This window comes from Oncorhynchus keta, chromosome 21, assembly GCF_023373465.1.
Source record: "Oncorhynchus keta strain PuntledgeMale-10-30-2019 chromosome 21, Oket_V2, whole genome shotgun sequence".
Classification (NCBI taxonomy): Eukaryota; Metazoa; Chordata; class Actinopteri; order Salmoniformes; family Salmonidae; genus Oncorhynchus; species Oncorhynchus keta.
Window position 1 is genome coordinate 9,931,267 of NC_068441.1, and position 10,328 is coordinate 9,941,594.

At 40.6% G+C, this 10,328-nt stretch overlaps 1 protein-coding gene across 1 annotated transcript; it reads left to right on the forward strand.

Moving 5' to 3' along the window:
• The first annotated feature begins 954 nt into the window (after positions 1 to 954).
• LOC118400081 (vasopressin V2 receptor-like) lies at positions 955 to 5,420 on the forward strand. Its single transcript, XM_035796512.2, has 2 exons — positions 955 to 2,198; positions 2,409 to 5,420. Exons 1-2 carry the CDS (start codon positions 1,088 to 1,090, stop codon positions 2,612 to 2,614), a joined length of 1,317 nt encoding a protein of 438 aa, XP_035652405.1. The 5' UTR covers positions 955 to 1,087; the 3' UTR covers positions 2,615 to 5,420.
• The last annotated feature ends 4,908 nt before the right edge of the window (positions 5,421 to 10,328 follow it).

Consider the following 10,328-nt stretch of genomic DNA (forward strand, 5'->3'; position numbering starts at 1 on the left):
TTCTCAGTTTGGCCCGGGCAGACAGCTCAAGGAAGTGTCTTGGTGGTTCCAAACTTCTTCCATTTAAGAATGATGGAGGCCACTGTGTTCTTGGGGACCTTCAATACTGCAGAAATGTTTTGTTACCCTTCCCCAGATCTGTGCCTCGACACAATCCTGTCTCTACGGACAATTCCTTCGACCTCATGGCTTGGTTTTGGCTCTGACATGCACTGTCAAATGTGGGACCAGTGTGTGCCTTTCCCAATCATGTCCAATCAGTTGAATTTACCACAGGTGAAACATCAAAGATGATCAATGGAAATAGGATGCATCTGAGCTCAATTTCCAGTCTCATAGCAAAGGGTCTGAATACTTATGTAAATAAGGTATTTCTGTTATTTATTTTTAATACATTTGCAAACATTTCTAAAAACCTGTTTTCGCTTTGTCATTATGGGGTATTGTGTGGAGATTGAGGAAAAACATGAATTTAATAAATTTTAGAGTAAAGCTCTAACGTAACAAAACGTGGGAAAACTAAAGGGTTCTGCATACAAATCCCCAACATAATGACATTTATTTGTCCTGGTTTCGCGAGGAATCACTATTTTTTATGGATAAAGCGGGTGTATAAAAAGTTACAAGCTAAAGGATGTTACTTTAGTGACAAGAATAAATCCCAAGTTTGACTAGAACAAATATTATTCTTAATTCTTAGTTTACCTCCCTATGCAATTTACTGTGTAGCCTACACAAGTAAATAAGTCATCATAATACTTTTTGAACACTAATGCATGCCTTTTTCTGCATGTTTGCAGTGAATCCTTAGTGCTGGTAGCCTATATTATTTTCAGATGTATTGCATTATATATATTTTTATGGCTGAGTGAGCATGGCGTTTGCAACGCCAGGGTGTGAGTTTGATTCCCACGGGGGACCAGTACGAAAAAAAGGTATGTAAATCTATGCACTTACTTCTGTTAGTCGTTCTGCATAAGAACGTCTGCTAAATGACTCAAATGTGAATGTATTTAAGGCGTCGTTTGGTTATTGTAAAGGTGCAGAAGGGTAGCCCCTCCCTCCTGGGGTGCATCCGTAGATATAAATGCTTTGCCACCGCCGCCGCTCCTCTTCATTCGCAGTGGTGGTGCAGTCTCCAAAGTTTTCCCGCGTCTACGTTTTCTACTCTACACTTTCAACAATTGCACATTTACATAAACGTGTATTTCAGTTGTATACATTTAGGCAGATTTTGGTTCATGTTTACTGTACTAGCCAATATTTTACCTGTGGACGTACGTGCCAAATTGTTTTCGTTTTTATCTGTAAAACTGACATTTTGTTTCAAAGTATGACTTTCTTTAGTCCAAATATTAGTAATAGAAGTTTGGAAACAGAATTGGCCGAGAATTTGTCCCGGGATGAGCGCTTGGCTCGAGTTGAAATAGCCCTTTTAAGCATAATATTTGTCAGTGGAGCAATCTTAAATTTTGGACTGCTATTTGTGCTGTGGAAGAGGAGGAAGCAGCTGTCGAGGATGCGCGTCTTTGTTTTTCACCTTTGCCTGGCAGACCTTGTTGTCACATTTTTCCAAGTTTGTCCGCAGCTGATGTGGGATGTAACGGACAGATTCTTCGGTCCTGACGTTTTGTGCCGCCTGGTGAAATACCTGCAGGTCGTTGGCATGTTTGCCTCCACTTACATGATTGTAGTGATGACCATTGATCGCTATCAAGCAATCTGTAACCCAATGGTTACTTTCCAGAGGCGGAGAGCGCGCTGGAACGTGCCTGTGTGCGTTGCTTGGTCTGTATCCCTCATCGGGAGTCTCCCTCAAGTATTCATCTTCTCCCGAGTTCAAATCGCGCCTGGTGTCTATGACTGCTGGGCTGACTTCATCAAACCGTGGGGGCTAAAAGCTTACGTGACCTGGACCACTCTAGTGATATTTGTCTTGCCCATCTTAACTGTTATCGTGTGCCAGGTGCGTATTTGCCGAGCTGTTCAAATCAACTTTCACATGAAAACTCAACAAGTATCGACATTTCTCGCCAAACCGCTGCCCTCCAGGGCAAGTAGCGTTGCTGGGGTATCCAAAGCCAGGATCAAGACCGTGAAGATGACTTTGGTCATTGTTCTTGCCTACATTATCTTTTGGACTCCTTTCTTCACTGTCCAGCTGTGGTCCGTCTGGGATGTCCAAGCACCCACTGAGAGTAAGAGCTGTTCAATCTGTATATCTAAGAAATCCCTCCTTTTGTCACACGTTTTAATACCTGGATTACAACTTTACTTGCAATGTATGTTTACTATAGTTTATGTACTTGGCATTTTGGCGCCACCTCCTATATGTATTAAGGAATATAACTACATTAGGATGCTTTAGATAATATTGAGTGTTTTACATCTTTTGATATATATTTCAGCTGCAACTTTCACCATCCTGATGCTCCTGGCGAGTCTGAACAGCTGTGCAAACCCCTGCATCTACCTGCTCTTCAGTGGGAAGCGCCCCAAGATACGTGTGGCTTTAGTGTGTGTTAGCCAGTCGGACATGAATGACTCCATACAAGAGGACGCCACTGTGGTTAGCTCGCGGTACAGTTCCAAGAGCCTTTCTAACTCCAGATGAAACAAGTTGACAGGAGCTCAGTCTGGCTCAGGGGTGGGCAACTCCAGTCCTCGGGGGCCTGATTGGTGTCGCACTTTTTCTCCATCCCTAGCAAACACAGATGATTAATGCTGATAGAGCTTGGTGTATATATATGTAAAGAGCATATATTAAATATTCAGCTCACTAAGCATAGCTGCGGGAAGTAGTGGTGCTTCAGGACCTGCTGAAAAATCAGAATACCTTTTGAATAATTTTGAGAATAATACATTCGCACACACTGGGCCTTTTACGAGTCCTGTATTAGCTGACCAATATAGCCATCTGAAGCATAGTCACATTTTTCTTCGAAAATTGTATTTTTTTCCCACAAAAGTAGTGCACTGGGCCTTTCATAATCCTGTATTAAAGACCCAAAATAGCTGTCTGTAGTGCAGGCATTTAAATATATATATATTATGTTAAACTAATACAGGCCTTCACGAGGCCTGTATTAGGGGAAAGATATAAACTCGTCCTCTCAATGTCAACTGCGGTTATTTTCAGCAAACGTAACATGTGTAAATATTTATATGAACATAACAAGATTCAACAACTGAGACATGTGACTAACATAAATGGAATAATGTGTCCCTGAACAAAGGGGGGTCAAAATCAAAAGTAACAGTCAGTATCTGATGTGGCCACCAGCTGCATTAAGTACTGCGTGCATTTCCTCCTCATGGACTGCACCAGATTTGCCAGTTCTTGCTATAGTAAGATGTTACCCCACTCTTCCACCAAGGCACCTGAAAGTTCCTGGACATTTCTGTGGGGAATGGACCTAGCCCTCACCTTCCGATCCAACAGGTCCCAGACGTGCTCAATGGGATTGAGATCCGGGCTCTCCTCTGGCCATGGCAGAACACTGACATTCCGGGCTTGCAGGAAATCACGCACATAACGAGCAGTATTGTCATGCTGGAGAGTCATGTCAGGATGAGCCTGCAGGAAAGCTACCACATGAGGGAGGAGGATGTCTTCCCTGTAACGCACAGCGTTGAGATTGCCTGCAATGACAAGAAGCTCAGTCCAATGATGCTGTGACACACCGACCCAGACCATGACGGACGGACCCTCCACCTCCAAATCGATCCTGCTCCAGAGTACAGGCATCGGTGTAACGCTCATTCCCTCGACGATAAACGCGAATCCGACCATCACCCCTGGTGAGACAAAACCACGACTCGTCAGTGAAGAGCACTTTTTGCCAGTCCTTTCTGGTCCAGCGACGGTGGATTTGTGCCCGTAGGTGACGTTGTTGTCGGTGATGTCTGGTGAGGACCTGCCTTACAACAGGCCTACAAGCCCTCAGTCCAGCCTCTCTCAGCCTATTGCGGACAGTCTGAGCACTGATGGAGGGATTGTGCATTCCTAGTGTAACTCAGGCAGTTGTTGCCATCCTGTACCTGTGGGATTTTCAGATGTACCGATTGTGTGCAGGTGTTGTTACATGTGGTCTGCCACTGCGAGGACAATCAGCTGTCCGTCCTATCTCCCTGAAGCGCTGTCTTAGGCGTCTGACAGTACAGACATTGCAATTTATTGCCCTGGCCACATCTGCAGTCTTCATGCCTCCTTGCAGCATGCCTAAGGCACATTCACACAGATGAGCAGGGACCCTGGGCATCTTTCTTTTGGTGTCTTTCAGAAACAGTAGAAAGGCCTCTTTAGTGTCCTAAGTTTTCACAATTGTGACCTTAATTGCCTACTGTCTGTAAGCTGTTAGTGTCTTAACGACTGTTCCACAGGTGCATGTTCATTGATTGTTTATGGTTCCCTCGACAAGCATGGGAAGATCTGTGAAGTTATTTGGATTTTTATGAATTATCTTTGAAAGACAGGGTCCTGAAAAAGGCACACTTCTTTTATTGCTGAGTTTAGCAGTCGATAGCGCAGGCAAAATAAAAATCGCAGCACCCCCACCCTCAAACATCTTCCTGCTGCTATAACTCTAAGATCTAGCTACATCTGCAAATTGTTACAGCACATGTATGTTTATACGTTTTTTCAGGTACTGAAAATGAATATAGACAGGGAGCTGTGTACACAGATGTAAATACTGACACTGACAGTGTTATAAAGAAACCTCATTGCATATGTTTTGAACACAGATAGTCATTGTGATTCAGGAATGTTCTCATGGCATGAATTTGAACATTCAAGCATCGAGCTGGTTAAGGTGACATATACGCAGTGAAATTAGCTTATGTAAAGAAGGGCCTATGCCCAACATACTGTCAGTGTTTGAATTCATATTTATTGCAATTTAGTTATTGTAACTGTTGTTAGCCTCAGTGTTTTGCACATCTGATTATGTCAGCATTAAAATGCTGGGTGGAAAATATATTGATTTCAGATATGCAATTTATTAATATATCAATTATAAAATATGAACTATGTGCAGAAAGTAAGCTACTTTATGATGTAGGCTACAATACATCTAGGATGCCAGTAAATGTAGACTATATCTGTTTTCCTCATTTGATCCAGGAGAGTGGGTTGGGTATATTCACAGCAGAGGTAGACTACTTCAAGGAGTGTCCGAGGACACTGTGTCCCACGGCCAAGGGAGGTGATGGGTAGACATAGGAGGTCAGATGAATTCCAATAAAATAGCCTAATGATGTCCTCAAGACAAAATAAAACATATATTTACAAGGAAGGACACCTTGGCTCTTAGTTACTTTGTACCTAAGTTAGTTGTGACAAAATAAGTAAGAAATAAGAGTTGGCTCCTATTTTACTACACCATGGTCCATATATATGAGACATTTTGGAAATTATCCTGCACAGGCAATAATAAAAAATGAGGATCTTATCATGGCTCTACATCCTGAATCAATGACACTTAAGACATTTCAAGAAACTCTTTTCCACTCCCACAAAATCCCATTGGAAGTCTGGTGGACTAAAAGCCTTGGGATAGTGGGATCAACACTCACACAATACTGCTAAGACCTGTTATCTTCTCCAGTGTGGCAGCTGTCTCAGTTTGGACCTTTTATGATTAAGGGCTCCCACCATTCATCGGCCAGATTTCTGACAACCTGTTCATTCAGGAAGACATCCTGGCGAATTTCTGACAACCTGTTCATTCAGGAAGACATCCTGGCGAGTGGACTCAAAAACTCATTAGGAATCAAACCACACATAGGCCTACTGCACACGTGTATTTACTTGTTTCTCTATCTCTCACACAAACAAAAAACACACTAACATCTGACAATAATTGCTTCAAAGTAAGTGTGTAAAAGGTGATGATGACGCACATTATGGTTGAAAGGTATTTCATTAAAACTACCATAGCCTATGTCACGGAATAGATTTGATTAGAAATACAAATTAAACAAACAGTCAGCCTCAATGGCTCAAATGCATTCGTAATTTGGTAAACACCTGTGTTTGCATTCGCACAAAGGTTATTGTAGAGGGTTCAATTAACCCCAAACAAATCTAACAGTCAACATAGAAAAGCAAAATGGGCTAGCTCTAAGTGCATTTAACGCAGTGTTTGAGCTTTACTTTGCATGTAGGATCCACCAATGTAGCTCACTGCGATTCCAAAGAGGTGGATTTTCATACTGTGATAACGACCACCGACATCGATCCACGAGTACCGCATGAAAACAAAACCAGTGGATAAGTGAGAGCATGGGGAGAACTATTCTGGTGAAAGCATTCGGTCTCCTTTTGTATGGTTTTGTTAAGAGTATTGTGAACATCAAATGAAAGCGAAAATGACTAAACACGGTTCAACATTTTCATAATATTTTGTAAGATTAAATCTCACACCATTATATATAAAATAGATTTTCTTAAATATATCTTACTAAATAACTGATCTCGACATCTCCAAAATATCTTATCTGTTTTCATGGCAAACTTGCTTTACCAAGTATATGCGAACAGAGGTTTGTGGTAGATAAATAACATCGCTTTGTGCAATGCACATGTTCCAATGTCCGGTGAGGATGTACATGTTTAATCTTTTAGTACAAAGCTAAATAAATGAAGTGGACACAACTAAACCCAATACATTAGCTGACTGTTCCATAGGCTGGGCTGGTTCCATGCACTGTTGAGGTGATGGTTTGTATGATGCATCGAGATCAGCTATACATGTCAGATCCCCATGCAAGATAGGACCGCTCGAAGTGATGTATTTTGTGAAACACAATTACACGAAGCCACGTAACATCATGATCGATTCCAAGCTTGGGTTGACACTGACAAAGCAGACGATGTCTGTTTCCAAAATGGCAGGGAATATCGATCATGTCTTGTTGTATGACGTAGGCTACAGTATGAATCAGATTGGTTCATCAATGTTGAAAAGTCATCTACTGGGGTTTTAATGTTGCCTTCTCTGTCAGTTTTGACGCTGTCAGAGCATGTTCCCACTATCCAGATGGCTATTCAACCGGGATCATTAACGAGATAAAAATGCACTGCTACTGGTGGATCATCCATCGAACCAATATTTGTGAAATTACTTTTTAAACAACAGCCATTTTACAAACATGATTGTTCATAATAAGAAATGCTCATCATGTTCATCATGTTTTAATTATGCAACGCATTGCATAAGAGTAAACATGAATATGACCAAGATGTAACGGAAAATTCAGAGAATGAATGCCAATGCAATTTTATGCGGACTGTCTCGCTCTCTGATCCTTGAAGAGAAGTGTTCCTAATATTCGTGTTTGTATATAACAATCGTGTCTTCTCCGGCAACTGAATGATAAAATGACCTGCTTCTGCCATGTGTTTACAAAATCACCATGGGGAAGACTTTGGGGGGGACTCCAAAGAGACGTTAGGGAAGCATGTATTAGGGAAGCATGCGTTAGGGAAGCATGTATCACTCAATAAGATTGATTCAGGGGTGTAAACGTTAATTTGTTGCACATTCCTGATCCTCGGCTACAAAATTACCACTACTACTGCAATAAGAAATACATATACAGGCTACAAAATTACCACTACTACTGCAATAACAAATACATATACAGGCCACAAAATTACCACTACAACAAACCTCAAAACAAGCCCCACACACAGATTGCAAATTACCAAATTGCAGCACAATACCTCCAAATCCGTCCATATATCAAACCTACGTTGACAGGACAACAGCTTTCCCAGCGCAGGTACTGTGCTATACTTACTATACACAATGCCATTCCCTACCGTTAAAGTTTAAAACACTGCACACTATAAAATGACACTTCACAAAATGTGAAAGTGCAAGGTGTATAAATATATATATGAATAATAGGCAAGGAGCATACGTTTTGGGCATTACAACATGTGCAAGCAGATACGTGATTACACTGGCGAATAGGGAATCAATGCATATTAAGCCCTTGGGGATGTAGAGTTTTTAATTCCAAGATCCATCGGACATCGCGCTGGAGAAGGCGCTCATCCAAATTGCGGCATCTGTGGCTTAAGAAAACAGTCAATGGCACAGAATGTATGATTAGTCACAGCATGATAAGCCTCATGAAAATGTCTGGCCACTGGTGATTTTAGGTAATTTCTTCGGATGGCACTGCTATGCTCGTTGATGCGTAACGGTAGTTGTCTGCGCGTAATACCAGTGTTGCAAGCCGCATGGACAAGACCATACATTGTTAGATCCACAGTTAATTAATCTATCTGATGGTGTATTATTTATTTATCACGAAAGAACTGAATTTGTTGGACTTTTTAGATGTTAAAATGTTCCCCCGCTGCTCTCTGATCTTTTTTTTTAGCCTACTCGAGTAGTTCATATCTATTGCTTCTGATATTGTTATATAGCCAGACGGTTGTCTCTTTCCAATTATTTGTGACATTTAATTGTCCATTTTTTTTATCCTATATATTCCTTGTTAATGAGGACCTGGATCTTGTATGTTTCTTGTTTTTGTAGTGTTGTCTACACGCACCAGCAGCGCCCCCCCCGAGGTGAAGTTGGTTTTATATTCACAATTTCATACATTCAACTGACATTCAACAAACATTCATCAGACATTCACCAAAAGCCATTTAAAATTCAATTGTAAAAATCAATAACTAATTCATCGATTGTCACTGAAACATAAACCTAGATATGGTTTATTCTATAAATGTCTAACATACTTTTACAACTTTTGTTTTGAATAAACATTCCAGTTTTGATTTGATGGAAATACATACAATCTTTCAAATGCAATTTAAAGCTGTATAAATCAATAACTAATTCACCGTTTGTCACGGAAACATCAAACAAGGTATGATTTATTTTATAAATGCCCAGCATACTTGTACAACTTTTGTTTTGAGTAATAATTCCAGTTATGATTTGATAGAGGGCATGTAGTCCGTCTAGAGGGCATGTGGTCAAAGTTTTAATGAGTCTGTTATACCCTATTAGAAGGGGTCTGGCATACAATTCTGCATCTTCAGTCATATTAAATTAGATTACAGGTAAAAAAAAAAAAATACGGGATGAAGGGGTCAGGCCTGACTAACAAAGAAGACAGGTGGATGGATCAAGAGGACCAAGACAACCAAGAGGATTAACATGGACATTCCACAGTGGAGATAAGGAAAACTAAGAGTGAACCATAACATACACTACCGTTCAAAAGTTTTGGGTCACTTAGACATGTCCTTGTTTTTGAAAGAAAAGCAAATGTTTTGTCCATTATAATAACATCAAATTGATCAGAAATACAGTGTAGACATTGTTAATGTTGTAAATGACTATTGTAGATGGAAAAGGCAGATTTCGTTAAATGGAATATCTACATTTTTTAAAAACCTTTATTTAACTAGGCAAGTCAATTAAGAACAAATTCTTGTTTTCAATGACGGCCTAGGAACAGTGGGTTTAACTGCCTGTTCAGGGACAGAACGACAGATTTGTACCTTGTCAGCTCAGGGGTTTGAACTTGCAACCTTCCGGTTACTAGTCCAACGCTCTAACCACACCTTACATAGGCATACCGAGACACATTATCAGCAACCATCACTCCTATGTTCAAGTGGCACATTGTCTTAGCTAATCCAAGTTTAGCATTAGAAAACCCTTTTGTAATTATGTTAGCACAGCAGAAAACTGTTGTGCTGATTTAAAGAAGCAATACAACTGGCCTTCTTTAGACAAGTTGAGTATCTGGAGCATCAGCATTTGTGGGTTCGATTACAGGCTCAACATGACCAGAAACAAAGAACTTTCTTCTGAAACTCGTCCGTCTATTCTTGTTCTAAGAAATGAAGGCAATTCCATGTGTTAAATTGCCAAGAAACTGAAGATCTCGTACAACGCTGTGTACTACTTCCTTCACAGAACAGCGCAAACAGTCCCTAACCAGAATAGAAAGAGAAGTGGGAGGCCCTGGTGCACAACTGAGCAAGAGGACAAGTACATTTGAGTGTCTAGTTTAAGAAACGGGCACCTCTCAAGTCCTCAACTGGCAGCTTCATTAAATAATACCCGCAAAACACCAGTCTCAATGTCAACAGGAGGCGACTCCAGGATGCTGGCCTTCTAGGCGGAATTGCGAAGAAAAAGCCATATAAATCCAATCTAGTTTGATGATTCTATCGTAATCAGTGAAAACGTTATTGATTTATACCGCTTTAAATGGCATTTGATAGATGTTATGTATTTCCATCAAATCAGAACTGGAATGTTTACTCAAAACAAAGGTTGTAAAAG